This window comes from Amblyomma mixtum, chromosome 3 (assembly GCF_055824585.1).
Source record: "Amblyomma mixtum isolate Tamu chromosome 3, ASM5582458v1, whole genome shotgun sequence".
Taxonomy (NCBI): Eukaryota; Metazoa; Arthropoda; class Arachnida; order Ixodida; family Ixodidae; genus Amblyomma; species Amblyomma mixtum.
In genome coordinates, this window is record NC_143014.1 from 307,963,796 (window position 1) to 307,987,813 (window position 24,018).

Below are 24,018 nucleotides of genomic sequence, written 5' to 3' on the forward strand. Positions count from 1 at the left end.
CTTTGAGCGTCCATGGTGGCTGAAGTGCAGCGCCGCCAGCTTTCCCTCTAGGTAATAGTAAGAAACTCTATGTTAGACTAGGAACGTTGCTTTGAGCGCCCATGGTGGCTGAGGTGGTCACGTGGGATCTCCATGCAAACTCCCATAGACGGCTTGCCAGCTTTCCCTCTAGGTAATAGTAAGAAACTCTATGCACCGCCCCATGATGCTTTGAGCGCCCATGGTGGCTGAAGTGGTCTCGAGGGGTCGCCATGTAAACTCCCATAGACGGGCTGCCAGCTTTCCCTCTAGGTAATAGTAAGAAACTCTATGGCTTTACCCCCCTGGTCTTCACCGAAGACTTTGCTGGTATTCTCATGCAGTTGACGGCGCAATAGGTAGGCGTTGTGGTGAAAAAAGACGAGGACGCCGAAAAGACGAAACGCTAAGTAGAAAACAAAAACTGAAACTGAAAAACCGGCTGAGGTCCGATTTCATGCACTGCCAGAGGCTGACTTCCGGGACGAGGCCGCTTACTACCGGTGGTTTCACTTTCGGGCGCTCGATGCGTCATCCAGCCACCTAGTGGAGATCAGCGGCCCGCTCTTGCCTTCTGACTTCCGATCGCCATCGTCATCACACAAACGCGCGCTTAGCCATGGCATCCTGTTAGCGTGTTTCGCGGTTTTTTCCCTTTGTCTCACAGCGCGTCGCCGCGTCGTGGAAGCTGTGTTGGCGTGTCGGTTTCTGCTTGAGACAAAAGGGGACTCGGGAGTGCGCGTGGAACTCGTTGGTAAGTACACCTTTTTCTACTAACCATTTGAAGCCTGTTTAACAGCACTGAGTAGCAGAATTCCGAAGCTTTAGTTTGTTCTCAAGTTCAGTGCTTGCGGGTTGAGTGCCATACCGCTACCGCGAGAAGCCTACGCTAGCGAAAAGGCTGCGAGGGAGGCAAAAAAACTTTACAGCTCCTTGGATGTGCAAATATGGTCGAAGAGGTAGAACGTGCGTGGGATGTCAAGTCAAAACTATTTACACAGTCTGGTTTTAAAACAGTTACCTCACCAAATAATCTGCTTGTTGATGCCGTTCTTGCTCAGTGCACACTGACAGCAGTTTTCTTTTATGGTGCAGCACAGATAGAGTGTGCAATCTGATAATTCATTCACTGTTGCATTTCACACAGGTGGAATTCGAATACCTCTTTAGTTTTGTGTATTCTCATATTTCATTACGTTTACTTTTTTTCTGAAACATCGAGACGTCTTGCTGCATTTATGAAGGAAGCCAGTAGTCATTGAAACCAAGGAAGGCTAATTATATTTCAGGTAAAAAATTATTACACTGCTAATTTCTCATTGATCAACAGCACCAATAAAAATTTTAAAAAGTTCCTCTATGCTTTTCTTGGCATCAGTGACTGCAGGCTTTCTTCATATGCATGTCTTAATGAGCCCCTCATTCCTATACCCTTCCCTTCTCATCTTGCTGTGTGTTCATTTAACTGTGCAGAATGACTGCGTGACTGCAGACCCGAACCATTGCTACTGCCATCAAATTCAAGGTTTCCTGGATGGACATTTTGTTCTGGGCTGAGATCCAAAACACTCGTGCTGTCTCTTTTCTTATCTCCAGCTCTAGTTGCCTTGCATTTTTTTTTCTCACCACATTGTTGCAGCTTGTCCAGTAATGCGTCATATTGGTGAAGTTTTCATTCAAAGGGTTGCACTGTGAGGATGCTCTTGCTATGTTGAGATTTTTCTTCTATTGTGCGGAGCTTTTAAACCTAATTTGTGCATCTGAACTATTATTAGGTATATCAGTGACTTGTTTGGTGCTATGTCAAGAGCGTAGGTTTTTTTTCTGCAGCTCTCATTTCTTTTACATTTCCTCTTCAATGCTGTGCCATATCAATGAAGCTTCAGGACTATGAATAAAGCCTTAGCACTCAAAGGCTCAAAGGGTCATATAGCAGGTTCCTTAATACCAGTGTTGCTATGGTACTTTTGCGATGCCTATAACTGCCTTCTTTATTGCTAAATGCCTTTTGAATGAATTCTTCTGAAGTGCTATGGGATGGGGTAGTTAAGTACTCTGCTTTATTTTTTTTTCACCAGATCTTGTTTATTATTTCTCGCAGCTTCATAAGCTCAGGGATCTGTTAAATCTGCGGTTTGCAGGCCGCTATGATGCTACTGGTAAAGGATGCTACTAAAAAAAACTCTTCTTCATTGTGAAGTTCTTTTGGATATCATGAATATTAAGTGTGTACTGTCATATGTGCCTGTGATAATGTTGTCCTTGCTGAGGGCTCAGATATTTACTTCCTGAGTTTCCTTAATTTATTTTTTCATACTCAATGGTTAGCTATTTGTACAGTCATGTGTCACTTGTGTGCCCAGGCAACTGTGCACATTACCAGAGCATTAAATTGGGCACATGCTGGGTCCCTCTCACACTGCTTGTGCTACATTGTCTTTCCATTAAGATTGCCTCTTTTGACAAAAAATGGCTGCTCCAGTCAGTGCAGTCTCAACATATGGCTGAAAACATTTGGCCTAGATTGTGTAATGATATCTGCGAGTTTGACTGGGTTTACTGTTCTGGTGCGGTTTCTCACCTGAGTTACGGGCTTTTACCAAGTGGTGTCAGATCACCGCACATAATTTTTACCAAGCTACTCGTGTCTCTTGTGGTAACAATTGCAACAGTAACTTTGTTTCATGATTGTTCTTAGCTTGTATAAAGCTCCGTACTAAAGAATTCTTGGCCAGTACTATATGATGTTGCCAGTTTGACTGGGCTGGCTGTTCTGGTACTTTTTCTTTTCTCACCAGAGTTCCAGGTACTGAGCAAGTGCTGCCTAATGATCATACATAATTATTTCATCGAATCTAGTCTTACCTTTTACAGTCACTGTTGTGTCAATAACCATGTGTATTCTATGTTTGTTCCTAGATCTCCAAAAAGTGTCCTTGACTTTTAGTTCCCACTCAAGAGTTGTGATTTTAGGTTGCAAAATCATTGCAACAAACTAGTCTTATCTTTTCTAGTTAGCGTTGAATAAGTAACTATGTGTATTTTGTTTTTCCTAAATCCCTGAAAAATATTTTCAGCTTTTAGTTCCCAAAAAAACTAAACCCCATTTATGAGACACTGCTGCTGCAGCCAGTGGTGCTTCTCCGTTGAGCAAAGTTATTTCATTCATTCATGCCTGCATTAATAGTTCAAATGATTAATTTAATGCTGTAGATAAAGCAGCTCATATCTTTTTACTAAGACCTCATTACTTCCCAGTGGTTTTTCCCAATTGGAAATTTTCCAGTCATGCATCTTTAACCAACTGGAACATCGAGTTGAACCTTCCTGCTGGCTCACTTGCAATTGCTACGGACTGTTCATTTGAAGCAAGGCACTAGCTCTTTTACATGGCTAGCTGTCTAATCATTTGGTAATAGAGGAATCAACTTTGCCTTTACACAATTTGACCATTAGTTTGGAACACAGCTAGGGGACCAACTGGGCAGTCGAACCAAAAGTGATGAAACCAATGGAGTCCTGGAACCAGTTGGATAATTCAGTTGAAATGGCAGAGCAAACTGGACGCCATTTGGAAGCTGAGGGACCAAATTGGACTGGTCATTTGGAATGAGGGATACCAATTGCACTCCCCCATTAGATTACTGAGTCCAGCTGAAAGTTAAGAAACCAGTCGGACTCCCCAATTGGATTTCTGAGTCCAATTGGAATTAGGGAAACCAGTTGGATTCCCCAATTCGTTTCCCTGAGTTCAATTGGGTTCATTTGCCTTCCAATTGAGTCCAATGATTTTTTTTTTTACTGGGAAATGCCGAAGTAGCAACTACAATTGCAGTGAAGCGTACCTCCAAAGGACCTTGTTCCACAGCGTCACCTTATCTCGGTTTCTGAAAAACAAGCCTGGACAGGAGCTGTATTTTAAAACTCTACGCATGATCAGGTCCTTGAAAATGAAGTGCCTGGCCATCCAAAGCATTCAGGATACGTGTGACATACGTTGCGCGTGGTGGCACGTACCGTGCTCGACTCATTCTATAGTCGAATACAACTTAAGTCTGCAGTGAAGCTCCGCCTAGATTCGGGACCGCCGCACAGAATTCCTCCACGACCAAAAAGTAGTCCATTGTTAAAGCTTTTCTCTTCACTTAAACAAGAAGTTAATGAGAAGAAATAAATTAGAACGTCTAGAATTTTGATACCTGGCTTGTCACAGGTTAAAAAACTGATTTCGTTTGCCGTTGGAGTTAGGCAGCAAACTAATACAGGATGCCGTGGACCGGGGCCCAGTGTTAAAAAATGGCCACAATGAGTCGGTGGAGTGAAGTTTCAACAGAGTGCAGAAGTAGTTGCTATTGGCGCAGTATGCAATGGCAACGAGTAAACCATCGCATGTACAAGTTAAGCTTCTGATGCAAATCATCTGAAATTCAGGTTTGCTCTCGATCACGCTGGAAGGTCACAACTGACAGACAGTTCTCAATCAACTATACCTTGTGCATAGACCAAAGTTTTCTGCGTCATTAATAGTTAATTGAGGTCGTCTACACGGTCCTGATATTGTTTCTTTATATTTAAACGTGCCCACTCCAACCATGCGCCCGCACAAACGATAGAGGGAAGATGCACGATGGCACAAGCTGCATTGGTGGCGGCATCAACAATCGCACACATTTCGTCTGTCAACAGCTGTGCCCATGGAGGAAGGAAAACTCCTCAATCTGTTGCTTACATATTCGTTTTTGTGTGCTTCAGTCTGTGAGAAGACGAAGCTTTGCAGAAGGAAATCTATGTGCCTGCAGAGCAAGGATAGCTGTATGCCACCCGGTGAATGTCACTTTTGCAGCGTGCACATGTGAAGACATGGTCCGTCTTTGTGCGTGTGCCCAAATGCCACTGCGCAGACACGAAAGATTGTACCTTGTTGACACCTCTACCAGTAACATGAAAGCCGCAGAAGTGCATAACCACAATATAGACAAGTTTGCTTCAATGAAACCTGCCGTAGTTATTCCTTTAAACCTGCTACTTCAACACTTGCATCTGTGTAAGGAGCCAGCGCCACACTGCGGCTACAGAAGACGCAGAGGGTGGCGGAGAAAGAAGAAAAAAAGGAAGTGATACGTGGCAGAGCAGAACGTGCTGGGGAGAGAAGAGGAAGAGCGCGGTCGGCGACGGACTTGGACGAGTTCTGCTCGCTCCCCGCGTTCCCAGGCTTGGGCCTCAGCTGCAGACGTCCGGGCCACCAGGCCTGGACAGCCGTCGTCGAGAGCCTCAGCCACCAGACCCGGGCGCCACTCTCCCCTCCTGTCTGACAGCTTCTCAACATGGGCCGCCTCTGGCATCTCCGTGGCGTACCTGGGCTACCTGACCTGGGGGCCGTGCCTGGAGCCCACAGACATTGACTATTTCCTGCGGTAGCACTGAGGTCGCCGTGGACAATGCCGTCGACCGTGCGTCAACACTGGGACGCTGACACCGGCCTAAAGACTGCCCCGACGCCCAGCCACACCTTCTTGCTCGACGCACCAGGCTCATCACTGGGACTTTAAGTGTGCCTTTCCTTTTTGACTCTCTCCCGGACCTTTCGCGAGTGCTTTGTTTTTTTTTTTCTTTTGTTGGTTCTTTTCATCTCAGTACTTAAATTAGAGTTTCCTTTCCTCCAAATGCTACCTCATTTATTTCTTACCTTTAATGCATGAATTTTAACGCGTAAATTTAGCCTGCAATCTTTCCCCTCCCAAATTTTGGCGCCCATGACAAGACGAGGCTGGCTGTTATCGCTTTGGTATCGTTTTTTTTTTTAGGCACAATGAGCGCGTCCGAGCTTCTGGCGGCAAGAGAGTGATGGGGCTCCAAGGTGCAGAGTTGCGCGCTTGGGTAGAAGAGGAGCTTAAAGGTGCACTGAAGAGGAATCTGAACTCGTCTTTTTGCCACGGGAACTCAATCTACGCGTTCCGAACATTCTTAGAAACTTCGATTTATTGCCCTCTGTGGCCGATTTCTCTAATTAAATCGAATTAATGTCTGGCTCCCGCATTTTTTTTTAATTCTCCCCCGTACAGTGGGCGGAGTCGACCAACACGCAGAGTGCCTTTCACCCAGTCCCGTGGCAGCTTGCCGCTCTGCCATCGGGGGAGTAATACGTAGTAATCCATAGAAGCAAATAGTCCGCGCGTATTTTTATTTCTGTAGGCTTATTTTACGGCTATATTATCTGCGAATGAAACTATTTATTCACGGAAACCTAAAAAACAACATAAAGCGAAAGCACAGCCTCCATAGAAATGGCTGAAAGGCACTCCACGTGTTGGTCGACTCCGCCCACCATACGAGGGAGAATTCAAAAAGAAAGGCGAGAGCCAGATGTTAATTCAATTTAATTAGGGAAATCAGCCACACTGGGCAATAAGTCGAAGTTTCTAAGAATGCTCGGAATGTGTAGATCGAGTTTCCGCGGCAAAAAGGCGAGTTCAGATTCCTATTCAGTGCACCTTTAAGAGATTGCAGGATGAGAGAGCCGCTGAGCATAAAGCTTCCAAACAACTTTTGGAGGAAGAGGCACAGAAATTTACATTTATGAGTGAGGCTTATGGAGGGCGGGGAGCGACTTGCCGCTGTTGAACCAAATGTTCCCAGGGCCGAACCGTCTGTGCTCATCAACCCTAATAGGCTCATTCCCGTTTTAGACGAAGGTCGTGATGATCTTGACGCATACCTCAAGCGATTTGAGCACGTAGCCAGTGATCAGGGTTGGCCGAAAGACAAGTGGGCCATGGCGTTGAACCTATACTTGGGAGGAGAAGCTCTTAGTGTTTTCGGAAGATTTGGGAGATTATCGCCGGAAGACTCTCTGGATTACACAAAAGCTAAGCTAGCGCTTTTGCAATGATTCTGTTTCACGGCGGAGGGGTACCGCGAAAACTTTCGCCATAGTAAGCCCCACGACGGCGCCGGTAGGCAGTACTCTACGAGACTCTTTAGTTTTTTCGATTGTTGGGTCAAAATGAGAGGACAAGGCAAAACGTTCAAGGAGGTTCGTGACATGATTGTTGCCAAAGAATATTTGAACAACTGCCACGCGAGGCTTACGATATTTATTCATGAGCGCAACTGCAAGACAGTCGACGAGATCGTGGTTGTGCGATAAGGCGGGACACAAAGCATCGAACTGCCGGACGCAGCCGAAACAACCGTACTGCACATTCTATCGCAAGCAAGGTCATGGTCTTGTAGCCGCAAGAATGCAGGAGATTACGAGGCGTCAGCTTGTTGTATGCATCCTGCCATTCCTCCGGTTGAAGTGTGGCCTCATCTCACCAGTGTGGATGCAGCTTACCGGCCAACTGTTTTCAGTGTCAGCATGCCTGTGCAGCAAGGCGAGCTGTTCGGGCAGCCGGTTTCTGTTTTGCGGGATACTGGCACAAACAGTATCGTGGTGCATAAGGACCTGTTTCCCGAAGCGGCTTTTACTGGTAATAGAGCTACTTTGCTCCTGGCAGATGGCAGAAGTTTGGAGGTCCCAAAGGCGGAGGTGCTGATCTCGTCGCCATATTTATCGGGCAAGTCCATCGCTCGGTGCTTGAAAACTCCACTGTACGACGTCATCATTGGGAATGTACCAGGTGCCTAGGACCCATTTTCCATCAAATGGACGGTGCCACTGAGACATCTGACTGTTCAGAATGGGATAGGAGAGACTGAAGGCTCTGCCGTGCTGGGGACGGCGAAGGTTCCTATGATGCGCGGAGACGTGAGGAGAAAGATTGCAGGCTAAATTTACGCGTTAAAATTCATGCATTAAAGGTAAGAAATAAACGAGGCGGCATTTGGAGGAAAGGAAACTCTAATTTAAGTACTGAGATGAAAAGAAAAAAAAAAAACGGAAGACAAAACAAGGCACTTGCTAGGTCTGGGAGAGAGTCAAAAAGGAAAGGCACACTTAAGTTTCTTTTGCGTCCCAGTGATGAGCCTGGTGCATCAAGCGAGGAGGTGTGGCTGGGCGTCGGGGCAGTCTTTAGGCCAGTGTCAGCGTCCCAGTGTTGACGCACGGTCGACGGCGTTGTCCACGGCGGCCTCAACGCTGCCGCAGGAAATAGTCAACGTCTGTGGGCTCCGGGCACAGCCCCCAGGTCAGGTAGCCCAGGTACGCCATGGAGATGCCAGAGGCAGCCCATGTTGAGAAGCTGTCAGACAGGAGGGGAGAGTGGCGCCCGGGTCTGGTGGCTGAGGCTCTCGACGCCGGCTGTCCAGGTCTGGTGGCCCGTTTGTCTGCGGCTGAGGCCCAAGCCTGGGAGCTCGGGGAGCCAGCAGAGCTTGTCCACGTCCGTCGCCGACCGCACTCTTCCTCTTCTCCCCCCAGCACGTTCTGTTCAGCCACGTATCATTTCCTTTTTGTCTTCTTCCTCCGCCACCCCATGCGTCTTCTGTAGCCGCAGTGTGGCGCTGGCTCCTTACAATCTGTGGTCAAATGGACACAATAGGCTGTAAAGTTGTAATTGGCATTAATTTATGTATATTTATTAGGTGTGTGGCTCCAGCCATGCCCATCTCACTGACTGGGTCGCCAGTGAGCTTTCCATGTCTTATTTCTCTTGTAGCAGGCTTTAGCAAATAGAGCACATATGTGGAGATTGCGCCATTTGCATTTCTTCTTGGATGTCTGCGTTCTTCTGTGTTCGTAATCACATAGTAAATGCAACAATTAGTTCTTTTGCAGTCTATAGCATTGTCGTGAAAAGGGTGATGCTCTAAGAATTCTGTGGTGATTTGTGTGATAACGGTTCATGGTGCATTAATTATGTTGACTTGTGGAAGTTGGTGAATCATATCTCAATGGCGGTACCTCTAGCCAGGAGTTTAGGCCGAAAACTGGTGCAAAGAGCTTCATTACGATATCGCCAGGCTTTTTTTGCATATAGAAGTCGTCCCCTTCTCCATGTTTGCATGGCATACAAGTAAAAAATTCTTTTTTTTGCATCACAGTGCCACTAAGAGGAATTAAAAATGCATGCTAGTCTTCGATTGCGCTAAGTGGTCTATTTTCAAATCGTTTTTTGTTTTGTTGGGCCTGTTTTGTTTGTTCTCGTTTTGCAGGCGTTGGACTGAGTACCCGTAAGCAAGGGAAGAGCATTCCAGAGGAAGAACTGCAGCCAGTCTATGCCAATCCATAGCATGATGCTCTTGTCCTGTAAAATATGTATTCCGGGGCATGTCTTTGTACCACGCAGCAAGAGATCTCTCCTAGATAAATAGATAACTGTTGGCATCCCATTTGTATCAGGCCTGTGGCGAGTGCCACCTCGCCTAATGAGTTAAAGTTGTGCATTGTTTTATTTTTCTACTGGCCATTCCTATTTGTAAGCTCTGGATGCTGTTCTGTTTATTTTTTTCTATTCAAGTGTATCTTTTGTATTCTACTCATTATTATTTTGATTTCTGTGATGTGTTGTGCAGTTTTTTGATTCTGATGTTTCTTGGAGGCTGAGGGCACATTAGCCATTGTGTGCTTTTGTGAGTTCCTTGGAAGTAACATACTAGCTTCTCTAGGGTGACATCTTGTCCTGCCTTTCTTAGTTGTGACAATGCCTCTTCTTCTTGCCATACTTTTATTTCTTTCATGTGCTTTTTATTTGTTATTTGGCATAATATTTTTCTGGGAAGTTTCAGATGAAAAGACTGTATAAAAGTAAGCCAGGAGTCATTTTTGCAGCATAGTTGGATATTCGGCTTGAAATCACTACTGAAGCATTCTTTTCTTTTTTTGAGCAAGTTCGATGTTTGGTAGTGCATGTATTTTGTCCCGTCCCGAATTGAAAATACTTTATTGATTTTGTATTGGCTGACTGTAATGCATGAATATTACCATATTTTTATGTTTAATCATACCTGGAATCGGAAGGCATCTCTTCCTGACCTACGTACTGTGTTGCTACGTATCACGACGGCGACCATTATTCAACAGCCACAAACGTAGTCACGTGGCGTCAGAAGTAAAAATTTTTCGGTAGCAAGGCATAACGTCGCAGTATAAGCTGGCAGTTGGTCAATGCCATGGTATAGAAAACCTTAATGTTGTCCTTGGTTGCGACAGTAAATCGTTCCTCCTCTCTGCTGTCGGTAACAAAGGAGGCAGAAAAATCTAAGCTTGCACTGTCATTGCAGAAACACAGATCATAATGTGAGCCTGAGGCCGGACTCGCACACGACTTGCGTCACGATCTGAATTTGAGTCTGGATACGACTCTCTCACCAGCCAGATAATCATCTGAATATGAGCCTAAGTATCTCTCCTCATGATCCAGTCCATTGGTATAGGACTGCATTATATGTATTCAATACACAAAGCGCATAAACAATGCTGGTAAGGCCTTGGAGACTTTTTATGCTGCTACGCTTTGTTTTCAAATTGCAGGCATGAGGAGCAGTATTAGGAGGATGCAGAGTACATGCTCGAGGAAGAACCTTTCAATACAACCTACTGCTACGAACATATGCAGAACCTTGCCTTCACTTAAGTGTGTGTGCGAAATTGGGTGCATAAAGACCCATCTGTCTATGCCAAGCAAACTATCCAGACCAGCTGTGCTAAAAATACCACAAGTGACATTTCACTTCAGCTGGTAGAAAACATCAGTTTCAAAAATTTATACTCTCTCTTTACTGCACATTGTCGTTGCACTTCTTTTTCTCTATTCATATCCTTTTACATTTTAGGCTTGCAGAACAAAGATTACAGTGTGTGTAGTCAGGCGTGGATTTTGCGCATTGCCATTTACACAAAAGCACAGACCCGCTGCTTGTGGCATTTGTGTTTGTTTTTTAATAACGCTTATTTGTTTTCCATTGTTTTGCAGGCCGTAACCGATAAGCCACTGTATACAAGGTTCCAGAGGAAGGAACCTTCAATACCACGCCTGCCAGCCTTCCAGGATGGCATATATAATGTTGAGCTAGAAAATTGCATGTGCAATGATCTCAGTGCACTGTGTCTGTGTAAAAAGTGAGGTGGAAGTATTTTTAATGATTTTGCTTGAATGACAGTGATTCAAATGATAAGGAAAATGGGGACTGGCCTCAAAACAAAAATTTATTTTGTGAACTCAATTCAAAAAATTCTTGTTATTTTCACAGGAATGGCATTATTCTTGGGATGGAGAGGGAAGGAGGGAATAAAAATGGGCACCAAGATCTTTCTTCTTCTTAGCTCAAGAGTTGTGTAGCAGAACTCATTGGCGTGCAGTGGTTGAACATTTTAAATTAAGCTCTTAATGAGATTCCCATTTCAGTCGTGGTACTAACGGAACACACATAATGGAACCACATAAAGCAATCAAGTGAAGCCTGCAGCGTGTGTACTCTTGTGGTAGACGTTTAGAGTCATATAATTTGATCACTGAGAGGCTGAATGGCTGTAGGGGTTATAACATTTAGGAGATGTTGCATATTTTTGTAAAAAAGCCTGTGCCGGTGTCAGTCGGACATTGCATGTCGCTTTTTGTCCAGTAACCTTGGGACATGGAGAATTTAAAAAAATACCACATGAAAACTTCACGTGTCACATCGCATGAAAGCTAAAAATGCAATTATGCGGGTACTTCTATGATCGTTCTGTTATGACGAAATGTTTTTTTTTTATTTATATGATATTCTTTTATTTTTCGATCAAAGCAGAAACATCAAGGATGGAAATTGCATGCATTGAAACTTTTATCGTTTTGTACACCTATGTTCGACACATCAATCTTTATCCCGATTTTTGTGCTTTATCACCTTGAATCTATGAATGCTTGCTTATACGTTATTCAGTGTAACTCCACCACTTTCCACTCCTGGTTGGGGCATTGTGAAGACTGTAGCTCTGCAAAACCTGTACTGTATTGTGTGGTGAATTTTATATTCTATTGTACTTGCCGCTGTTTGCTGGTTTTTTGGCGTCCTTTTGGCTTTGCTGAAGAGTACACTATGATTCCTTGTGGTTGGTCACATGTGACTGCCCTCATATTGTCTTTGCACATAACATTACTGACTCTGTCCAAACTATATTCATTGCTGTGTTAATATAGCCTGCATTCTGACAGCTTTCATTTAGTTTTGAGGCCTTTTTAAGAGCAGGTTACATTGGGCTGTATGTTGTGTGCCATGACAATGTTTGTTTTAGTTTTATAACAATACTGAATGTTGATCTGCACACCTGGAATTCATAGTTTATAGATTTCATTTCATGGTGGTGGTATGTGCTTTTATTTGTCTTTGAGGTGGAAATTGTTTTATTATGATGCGATGCCATTTAGAAAACTTGGCCTATGCTTTTTTTTTTAATCTGTGTGCTCTAGTGGAGCTATACACTGTTGCTCAATGCAGCACTAGTTTTACCAGATGTACTGATCCCCAGTGTTCGTTTTTAGTTTTGCCCAAATGGTTCCCTTGCGTCACAAAGTCTCCGTAAAATGAGTATAGTGCTGCTATGATTTCTGCTCAGAATAATGCAACAACTGATCACAAGTTGCACTTTTATTCGCTGTTTTTTCGCCACGTTCACTATCCCTGCATAGTAGCCTAGTGATTGGAGTGTGCATCTCGCATGTTGGATGTGTCGAGTTGGATTCCCTGTGCCACTGGGTACCCACCAGTGGTACTAGATGCAAGTTTTTGCCCTGGCATCTGCTGGATGGAATGCCTGGAAATTAATCTTAGACCCCCCCCCCCCTCTTGTGTTGACGAAAGTGCCTTGTGCCATGGTGCGCTTTGACCAAAGCTGCCCTTGCGTCATACATATTCATCATTGTCATCATCAAATCTCACTCTCGTTGCTTTCCAATGAGCTCACCTCATCAGCATGTTCTCAGGGATGGACTTCTTCTGTGCCGTCCATGGTGTTAGGGAAAGCTGGTCATCTGAAACCCCTTTCAGAGCAGTGTATTGAGAAACTCAATCACGAGAGTGTCTTCCTTTTTTTTCCCCCCTGATTTCTCGTCCTAAAATTTTAGATGCGGGTGTTACATAAGTAAATATGGTATGCTTTTAGTGCACTTAAGACAGAGTAGTGTACAGTTTCAGATGTGCTTCTACTCTATTAATTGCACTCTTGGAAACTCTGGAGGCATGTTGGGCATATTGGCAGCATTTGTGGGCAGCTGTAAGCTATGCTTTTGTACAAGTAGCTATGCTCTGAAAGTTTTTGTTTTCTGTGCGCAGTCCAACGGGTATACAAGGTTAATTAAAAAATGAGTGCTCTGTCAATGTGTTATGTTATTAAGAACAACTGACTCTTGTTCTTAAGCCTGTTTAGACAGACCTGTACTGCCATTCCCCTGAAGCCAGAAATTGTGCATGTTCATTCGTGAATGCAATGGCTTACTCATTTCCAACAGGTCTATAAATTTGTAGGCAATTGTCAGTTTTTCATGAGCATAAGCATAGTAGTCGTCTGCATGCAGAAAAAAAAGTCCGGAATGTTTGCTCTGGAACCCACTTCATTTCAAGCTTGCCCTACTGTGTTTACACAATCTGGAAGGGCTGTTTTACAAGTGTGTATTCCATATTCGCCACCTCATGCAGATAACACCAGGTCAGCTTTTGCATGCGTAATCTTCTGTCTTAATGGATGCAATCTGGCTTTCCAATGCAGGTTTGAGCTCCAGGGATCACAAACATGGTGGACCTTTATCGCAAATCTCACCAGGTTAGATTCTGCAGTTTTTCTCCATATATGCTTGAAGGTTGTCCTTCAAAGAGCAATCTGTAGGATAGAGAAGCTTTCATATATGCTTTAATGAAGGTTGTCTTTCAAAGAACAGTGTTTAGGATACGGAAGTTTAATTTATTGAGCTATGGTGACATCTGCCTTCGATATTCTGGAAAGATGTTTTACATGATATGTGAACTATGCTCACTGAACTGTCTCCGCTTTGAGTTCTGTTCATTGATGCAAGAAAATGTACAAGGGACCAAGGCTTCCCCAAGGCTTTTGGCCTTTAGCCTCGCCTTCCTTAGACCAAATAAAACCAAAAAATTCCATATTGCTTTGGGCTGAGCGTAGCTGACTGCCACTTGTTTAGTTAATAACCCTTTCCAGTTTAGTGTGCTTTCCGCAGTAACTACTACACCAGTCAGCATTCTTTTGGTCCTTCTAGCCCCCCCCCCCCCCCCCCCGACGATGAAAGGGACTGCCACGTCAAGATTTGGTTAACTTGTTTAGAGTGTGGTACCTTGTTGGTAGAGGCCAAGCTTCCTCTTGCCAGTCTTGCAAGAAAAAACATCGCCACCCTTCTGCCTCCTTTAAATATTATCTCATTCCATGCAGCGCGCAGTCCTTGTTGAGGGGGCATATAGTTGTCTTCTTAACTAAAGTCATCTTTTTTTCTACAAAGTCATTAGACAACTTTCAATAACATTCACCTTCTGGAATGGAACTCGTACCGTGATTTTTTGGCACCATTTAAGGAATTTAAAACCATGTGATCAAAAAAAATAATTTTGCATCACTGTGGGGAGCTATTCTTGGAAGGAACGACAAATAATTAATTTGTGGGCTGCAGTAATTCCAACCAGATGGTGTGAAATTTTTCCTACAGAAATAGCACGTAAAACGGTGTGTCGGGCCATGCCCTCAACAGAACGGACGTGCAATTTTCCACTGCTAGGCACTGTGTCGCAGACGACCGGAATGGGTTAAAGGTGCACTAAAGAGAAATCTGTACTCGTCTTTTTACCACGGGAACTCGATCTACGCGTTCCAAGCATTCTTAGAAACTTCGAATATTTGTCTTGTGTGGCCGATTTCCTTAATGGATTAAATGTCCGGCTCCCGCATTTTTTTGAACTCACTGCTGAGTGTAGGAGGAGTCAGCTAACCCTTCAGCCAATCCCATGGTGGCTTGCCGCTCTGTCATCGGCGGAGTGATATGTAGCGATCGGCAAAAGCAGAGTCCACATGTATTTTTATTTCCATGGGCCTAATTTCCAGCTATGTAGTCTCTGACTGGATCTCTTTATTCACGGAAACCTAAACAACAAAATAAAAGCGAAAATCAAGCCACCTTTCGAGTGCTGAAAGGCGCTCCACATGTTAGTTGAGTCCTCCTACCTTCATCGGCGAGTAAAGGCAGGAGCAGGGATGTTTAATCCCATTTAAATTAGGGAAATTGGCTGCACAGGACAATATTTCAAAGTTTTTAAGATTGCTCAGGGCGTGTAGATGAAGCTCCCTTAGTAAAGATACGAGTTCAGATTCCTCTCTAGTGCACCTTGAAGCCCACTTGGGTGGACTTTGGTGTGTCTGTCATGATGCCTGTAATGTAAGCGCTAGGGTCAAATGCAGCAACTTTCTATGGATTACAAAGGCTGCCATATTTTTTTAGTAGCGATAACATTTCTTGGAGCCTAAATGCTTTTTTTTGCCTGCATGCAGAATTTATTGTAGGGACATCTTCTTTCAGGCCTGAGTTCTCGCTAAGGATGATCTGTTGAATATAAAACTTTTGATAGGCATCCACAGCTTTTGATGAGTGTGTCTACTGCATTCAACTTTTATTCCTAATTTCAAGTGAGCTGTTGATTGTTGGTTCATGCATTTTATTTAAAGTACTCTACCTGTGCTACGCAGGTTCAGTCGTCACACAGAGCGACAATGGCGCACCTGCTGCGCAAGATTCAACCAGTGAAAGGCACCCTGCGAGCCACTGCATGGAATCTACTCCTTCTGGCATGGGTAACCACCGTGGTAAACGCCCAGGAAATAAGCTCCACAAATGCACCCACTGCAACAAGGGATTCAGAAGAAGATACCAGCTAGTGCGGCATCTCAGAGTCCATACTGGCGACCGTCCATACCATTGTAATGACTGTGGTAGCAGCTTTGCCCTAAAGAGCACTCTGAAGCAACACCAGAGCATTCACACAGGCGACCGCCCATACCCTTGTGACGTCTGTGGAAGCAGCTTTGCATCAAAAAATCACCTGGTGCTACACCAGCGCACTCACACTGGTGAACGTCCTTACCGTTGCGCCCACTGTGATAGGAGCTTTGCACAGAGTAGCAACTTAGTGCGACATCAGCGCACGCACACAGGAGAGCGTCCCTACCATTGTGACCACTGTGGTAGAAGCTTTGCAGACAGGGGTGTCCTGGTGGCACACATCCGTACTCACACGGGTGAAAAGCCTTTTCAGTGCCAGCTGTGCCCCATGACTTTTGCGGTACGCGCAGTCCTTTTGCGTCATGTTAGATCCCATAAGGGCGAAAAGCCCTTCCAATGTGACTTATGTAAAAAAAAATTCAGTGACAAGAGAAACATGATAAGCCACAGAAAGGCGCATCACAAAGAATAGCAATGGTTCGTGATGGCCGTAGTCAGTACTTTTGCTAAATACCTACCATTTTGTATGCAAGCTAACGAGATTAAGTTTTTGGGGAATGATTTCTTTTTGTGCTCAAATGCTTATCCACACAACACTTGGCCGTTCTCTTATGATTCATGTACAGGTGCCCCAAAAGGAATACAGAGCACGCGAGCGCTGGCCGAAATGGAAAAAACTGCATGCCAGTGCACTCTATTAGCAGATGCGCAGCAAAGAGCGAAGGGGCGTCGGCACATCCTACTGACCCATCTCGATAACTTGATGCTCACGTAATCGCCGCCACTAGTTAGGTTGCACTGCTACCATCAGGGCTCGCCAGAGGGACTTTCAATACATCATGCAAGCGTTTGTTGTTTGTCCGCGCCGTGTAGAAAGTGGCGTTCGGCAGGTTGCACTTTTTGCTTTTTCAGGAATGCCACCATATTCAGCCTGCGAGACTGCCGTGGCTCGCTCTCCGCTTCGCGGTGCGTTTGTGACAGTGAAAACTGAGCAAACTTCACGAACGCCACAAAAAGGGAAGACGAGACACAGACGCTGATATAACCATGGAACGTCTTACCCTGATCGTCTTCCCTTTCTGCATTCGTCATGAAGTTCGCGGTGCTTTTATCGTGATGAACATATTTCAAACATCATATCATCCGCCAACAGAACACTAGGATTCTTAAAGCGTCACCTACGCTCTGCACCTCAGCATGTCAAGCTCCTCGCATACAAATCATTAGTCAGATCAAAATTAGAATACGCATCTCCCATCTGGTCTCCAAAGCAAGCATATCTCTGTAATTCAATTGAAGCAGTTCAAAACCGAGCAACTAGATTCATTCATTCATCGTATTCTTTTGATATCAGCATATCATCCCTCAAATCACAGTCCAGTCTACCTACCCTTGCTCATCGCCGCTGCATTGCTAGTTTATGTTTGTTTCACAAGTTTTTTTACTCTGAGCTACGACAGGAACCCTACATCTGCGCACCACCACCACGCATCTCCCTCCGCACCGGCCATCAGCAGCAAGTGTCACGACCTCGCGCCCGCACCACTACATTTTCTTCATCATTCTTCCCCCGGACCGCGAACGATTGGAACGGCCTTCCCCGAGAACTTGCTGCTATCACATGCCAATCATTGTTCATCGAAGAAATCACGCGTGTACTTGCTCAGTGATAATCTTATATTTGTATAACTTTCAACTTATTTGTTAGTCATTCTGTTTTTCATTTCTGTGTGCCCCACCCCTTATGTAATACCCTCTAACGAGGGTCTTTAAGGTATTAAAGTGAAGTGAAGTGAAGTGAAATGTGTTCGTCGAGTTTGTGCGCGAGCTATAGATGCTTCGTCCGTCGGTTTTGCAAGTGTGATCAACTTTTTCTTGGTTCAAGGAAGTGCATGAAAAAAAGAATAACATTCATGTGTTGCCTTCGTTGTTTTCATTATAAATACAGGGGCTCAACAGTATAGCAACTGAACTAATTAAGGATCGCTTCCCTTGCCCCAAATTTGGCTTCTTACAATGGAGGAAAAAAGAAAAACAAAAAACGAGCTTGTCTCTAATTTAGTCCTCTCCTATCGGCTATATTTTGCAAACATGCAAAGGAGAAAAGGGCAACAGGGTGGAGGCGATTAAAAAAAACAACTTCCAAAGGCACTTTTCATGCAAACGTAAAGTTTAATGATGGGTGAAGCTCCCGCTGATGTTAATGACATCGACCATGTGTCGAGGAAGGGGCTCGTATAATAAGTCGACGTATCCGGGTTACTCTCGAAGGTTGTCCAGTGTAAGAAAGTGAATTTGTGTGGAAGAAAATGGTCTTGAATTATTAGCCCACTTGCTATGCCGTTGAGCACCTATTTTTATCCGAGACAGCACATGGATGCTATTGTTTTTGTTTGTCATGCGTTCCAGAGCGAAGCAAAGTTGTCACCGCATTTGCCAAAACGCTGCTTGAGTGCTTATGCTCGTCAGCGCACAAACTCGCCGCCATGTGTAGCACAAACTTCGGCTGCTCCACAGACAAAGATAATGCAGGTCCTGACGAAGCATAAAGCGCCCGGTGCCGATGGCAAACATTTCTGCACGGCCCAGACGAACAACACACGATGAGGTATTGAAAGCACCCCTGGCGGGCAGGGATGGTAGCAGCGCAGCTTCGCTTGTTGAGGCGATAACACGAGCATCAAGTTATCGAGATGGGTCAGCCAGATGTGCCGACGCCCCTTCGTTCTTTGCCGCGCATCTGCTGATAGAGCACGCTGGCATGCAGTTTTTTCCATTTCTGCCATCGCTCGCGTGCTCCGTATTACTTTTGGGGCACCTGTACATCATGTTTTCCAATAATATCTTTCAAGTCGTGTTTCATGTGTTTCTTGATACATTGTTTGAGATTACCGGTGGAATTTTTATTCTTTTGAGGTTGTAACGGACATCTGTGTGGACATTTCTGGTGGCTTATGCATGTTGTGCTTTGTTGCGTGAAACAAAGAGTGAGGGGCAAGCTTGCCGAAAATTGAGCTATTTTTTTTTCTTTCCGAACAATGTTAGTCATATAGTTGAGAAGAACTTCTATTTGGGCTAGATGGTTCATTGTACTCGAGAAAAGAAAAACAGTAGTGGTGAAAAACACACACACAGCTGAAGAACGACGGACAAGCGCTGTGTCCTGCCCTGAGCGCTTGTCTTACGTTGGTCTTCAGCTGTGTGTGTGTTTTTTGGCACTACTGTTTTTCCTTCCTCGAATATTAGTCATGGGTGTCTAACAGCTGCAAAGCTCTAAAGAGAGGCTGAATAGCCTTTATTGTAATAAGGAAAGCCAAGCCGCTGGTATATGTTTTTGCTTTTGTGATGTGAAACCAATGTAAATTATTAGCTGACTGGTTACGTGTTACTGCTTGTTGAAGTGAGCACATTTCATTTCATAGTTTTCGATTGCATTTAGGCTTTCCATATAGATTGATTTTGGGCTTGAGTGTGCAGGTTTTGTTTGTAATGGTACAATTTTTTCAGCTGCATCATAATTCCTTGGTGATATTGTCTATAATTTTGGTATTGTATTTCTAAAGTGCATTTGATTTTTGGCACTGTTTGCAAGACATTACCAAATATCCAAGTATATGTGTACTGCGTGGTTTTTGCTAGGTGTTTAACACAACCAGTCAACTTTTCATAGCTGCTCAACCAGCTGTGGTGTTTCTGTGATTAACGAAATGCTAGTCATATTTCTTATTGTAGTTTTAGTTTTTAATGCTTATTCAAGATTTAATGCTTGTTGCTTACCAGTTAACTTGCTGCAGGTGCATCTAGTTATGAACTTTTAGTCTTGTGTTCCTTCAATATCAATGCCTTTGTTTTACACTTTGTTGTTGATACTAGTCATTTAATCTTAAATGGTCCCCCGTTTTTGCTTTTTGGGCTTGATATATAATGAGTACTGTGTGTTAACTGGTAGGCAGTTCACCTAATCTTGTCTTGGTTCAACTTGGAGCTATTCAGAGTGCAATTTTTGTTTTTCAGCAAGCCTAAAGGCTATGTTCTTATATTTTTTTGGTGCCAATTTGGCATTCTTATGAACATGTTTCTTATGTACTGTGCCTGTGCCTCGTAAATTCTGGCGCATCATAAATCCTGGCTTTCAACCCGACATTTTACTTTCCAACAGCGACGGCGTCATAATTAGAGAGTGTGAATGTGCTCAGGTTTTCAACGACGCCTTCTCATTAGTATTCACCAAAGAAGACATTAGCTCATTCCCTGACTTAGATATAATCCAAGATATTTGCATATGCCTGAAATAGTTATTAATGAAACGGGTGTTTTAGCTTTATTAAACAATCTTAAAATAATAGTTCGGATCACCTCGGCTTCAACAATAAGTTGCTGAAGAACACATCCCAAAGCATTAGTGCTGTGTTGTCCTGTTTGTTTTCATAATCATTATCACAGGGATTAATTCCTAATGACTGGCAGGTAGCCAAAGTAATACCTATATTTAAATCGGGTGAGTGTTCCTCTCCATTAAACTACCGACCCATCTCGTTAACCAGCACTGTTTGCAAACTCCTTGAACATATCATTCACAGTCAAGTCATCAGCTATCTCGAAGATCATAACATTATTTTCAATTATCAGCACGGTTTTCGCAAGGGATTTTCTTGTGATACTCAATTAGCTGGCTTTATTAATGACTTACAATTATCACTTGACGCAGGCTTTCAGGTCGACGCAGTGTTCCTGGATTACTCAAAAGCTTTCGATCGGGTTCCTCATCAAAGACTTCTACTGAAACTAGCACAGCTTAATATACACCCTAACATGCTTGCTTGGATTAAGGACTTTCTATCATCTAGAACTCAGTTTACCTCCGTTAATAATTCTAACTCTTCCTCTGCTAATATGACATCTGGGGTACCACAAGGAAGCGTGCTAGGGCCTTTGCTTTTTCTAATCTATATTAATGATTTACCTGCCTGTGTAACATCTAGAGTTCGCCTTTTCACTGATGACTGCGTAATTTACCGTAACATTACTACAGACAGTGACCGCCAATCCCTACAATCTGACCTGAACACAGTAAGCTCTTGGTGCTCATCATGGTTAATGACAAACGTTTCTAAAACTAAACTAATGTCTTTCACTCGCCGTTCAGCTCGCATTCCAACCACTTATATTCTAAATGACAATACTGTGGAACTAACAACATACAAGTACCTTGGGGTGCACCTTCAGTTTGACCTAACATGGCATCACCATATCGACCTCACCCTAGCATCTGCTAACTGCTCACTTGGTTTTCTTAAACGTAGCCTCAGATACGCCCCTATACACGTTAAAAAACTTGGTTTATAACTCTAATATGCCCTAAAATCGAAGATGCTACGGCTATTTGGGACCTTGTTCAAGCCTACGTTATCACTAACATTGAATCCTTGCAAAACCGTGCTGTTCATTTCATATTTTCAGACTACTCGCCCTTCACAAGCGTTTCAGTATTAAAAAAACGTGCCAAACTGGAAGATTTGTCATATCGCCGTAAACTTGCTCGCTTAACCCTTTTCCATAAGCTTTATCACCACCCATCCTTTCGCAGTGATTTGTTTCAGTCACCTGACGCTATCTTTCCACGCTGTGATCATTCTTTCAAAGTTAAACGCGTAAACTGTCATTCATCGTCTTATGCCAATTTATTCATTCCCCGTACTATCACTGAATGGAATAGTTTGCCATCAGTCATCGCCACAGAAACTGACAATAAAAAATTTCAAGAGATTCTTTGCTGCGGCGGAAATGTGTAAAAGTTTACTGTTTATGTTAGTGTTCACTTTTTCTGTGTGTGATGCCTTATGTTTTATTTAACATTTTTTGTTACACTTATTTGTTCAAATGTATCGCGATTACTAATGATTGTACCCCCCCCCCCTATGTAATACCCTCTTCTGGAGGGCCTTTAGGCGTAACTTGAATAAATAAATAAGTATTTGCATGGGCATCGCGTTTTCATGTTTGCACTGTGAAATGTTTTATGCCTTTTCCTGAATGATGGTGGTGGTGTGACACTTTTTATTAACAGCCTTTATGTTAGGCGTTCAATAGGTCCTGGGCCAAGGTGACGAGGGCACGCTGCAGGTTCAGGTCCCGGGAGGCAAGCCATATGGGCCACGGTGGGGCTGGCGGGAAAGGATAGGCGAGGGACTGGAAGGCTACATGGCACTGTGTAAGGCAGTGTTCTATGTCTGCATATGTGTGTGGACAGTTTGGGCTCTGAGGTGTGGAAGTGTGCCAGTACAGATAAAGTTTGGCTGGTGTACGTAGGAGATTAAACTGTATTCGGCGGAGAATGCGAGCTTCACAGATTGATAAGGATGGGTGTGGTGGTGGTAAATGGTAGTTTACTGGTCATTAGTGGCAGTGGTTTATACCATACTTTTGAAATAATTATGAACTACAAGCACTAGAACATAACTTACCGTCTATTCTTAACAAATTTTAGTTAATGTTACCCTAAATGAGCTTAAAACATACTTTGTTTATTGCTAGGTTGTATGTACCTCTGTAAACTTATTATCGCCAAGCATACTGAGTGTTCAATTTGTGGCTTGTGTTCAAGTTTGTACCTTGTGTGGCTGTAGAAATTGACTTATGTACTCATGTTAAACTTGTTACTGGGCCGCCGCGGTGGCTATGGTGCTCGGCTGCTGGCCCGAAAGACGCGGGTTCGATCCCGGCCGCGGCGGTTGAATTTCTTTGGAGGAGAAATTCGAGGCCCGTGTACTGTGCGATGTCAGTGCACGTTAAAGAACCCCAGGTGGTCGAAATTTCCGGAGCCCTCCACTACGGCGTCTCTCATAGCCTTAGTCGCTTTGGGACGTTAAAACCCCATAAACCAACCAAACCAAACCTTAAACTTGTTAATAATATCTCTTCACAATTTCGTGTTGCTTAAATATTATTGTCAAATCACAATCATCCAGATATGTGTGTCTCATCTACTGCCATTATAGTGGTTCCTGGGCCCGGTCAAGCTGTTTTACTAACAGCTTTTAGCCCTGTAACCTCTGCAGGATGTATTTTTTTCTGCAAAAATAAATTGAATTGAATATCTTTATCATTGAACTGGAACTGCAGTTGAGCGTTCTTCGTTGTGATACTTAGAAATAAAGTGCAATTTCGAATACTCATTTCACTAAAATCTTTGTACTAGTAAAGCATGCACGTGCTTATGCACCCATCATTTGGCATTTTTCAGTACATTTTTTTTATGTTAATAGTTTTCAGCACTTGATACAGTGTGCAGTCACATCTAAGAGGATACTTTTGTAGTATGAAATGAACTGCCAATTTTTACTCAGTATATGTTGATGCCGATATGTATGAAAGCTTCCATACCAAAGAAGGACAATATTTCAAGAACGGCTTCCTCACTGCAGTTACTGCATGTTTAACTCTTCCTGTAGATGGAAGCCAGTTTTTTATTTTCAGATCGAGACAATTTTCCAGAGGGCCATGGTTCGTTGCGTGTCAGTGACACGTACAGGACATTTCTTTTTGATCAAAAGAGGCACATTGATGCAGTCTGTAGTGTATCAGAAATACTTACTATTGGCCCTTTGGTCAAGAAATTTGCTCATTTCTGAGTATGTAAACTTAATGACTCACATCCCACCGGCTGTCAGTTTGTGAATTTTTCAGGAGAGCAAGCTGCCGGGCTAGTTGGTGAAGCATGTTAAATAGAATAGAAGTGTTCATAGCGCTCGTGAACGTCTCTGTGTCTCTTACTTCGTCCCTTGTCTGTTTGTTTGCGCTGAATTCTATTTAACTTGTGCATTTTTGAATGCCACTGGCACTTTTCCAGCAGGTGCGGAAACATGCTCTGTGTGCATGGCATGTTTCAGTCTCCTGAAAAGAGCCAGTCAGTTTGTGCATTGTTGAATGCCTCTGGCACTCTTCCAGCAGATAGCAGATGCAGAAACATGCTATATGTGCATGGCATGTTTCCAAGTTGGCTATATGTTGCTGTATGGCTATAGTTACTATATGTGCATGGCATGTTTCCATGGCATGTTTCCAAGTTGCTTCCGGTGGGATGCGAGTCATTAAGTTTACACGCTCAGTAATTAGCTTTCTTGGCCAAGGGGCCAATAGTAAG

At 43.7% G+C, this 24,018-nt stretch overlaps 1 protein-coding gene across 1 annotated transcript; it reads left to right on the forward strand.

Annotated features, from left to right (window-relative positions):
- Window positions 1-632: 632 nt before the first annotated feature.
- Window positions 633-16,526, forward strand: LOC149355541 (uncharacterized). Its single transcript, XM_089583862.1, has 4 exons — window positions 633-772; window positions 1,492-1,589; window positions 13,646-13,699; window positions 15,623-16,526. The coding sequence occupies exons 2-4, from the start codon at window positions 1,553-1,555 to the stop codon at window positions 16,345-16,347; spliced, it is 816 nt and encodes a 271-aa protein (XP_089439988.1). The 5' UTR covers window positions 633-772; window positions 1,492-1,552; the 3' UTR covers window positions 16,348-16,526.
- Window positions 16,527-24,018: the final 7,492 nt, after the last annotated feature.

What these genes read in the sequence shown, in the direction of transcription:
- LOC149355541 (XM_089583862.1), top strand. Translation starts at nt 1,553, where the DNA reads ATGGACATTTTGTTCTGGGCTGAGATCCAAAACACTC. An exon ending in GGCTGAGATCCAAAACACTC is followed by an intron (nt 1,590 to 13,645) that starts GTGCTGTCTCTT and finishes TTTCCAATGCAG; the next exon opens with GTTTGAGCTCCAGGGATCAC. An exon ending in TTTATCGCAAATCTCACCAG is followed by an intron (nt 13,700 to 15,622) that starts GTTAGATTCTGC and finishes TGTGCTACGCAG; the next exon opens with GTTCAGTCGTCACACAGAGC.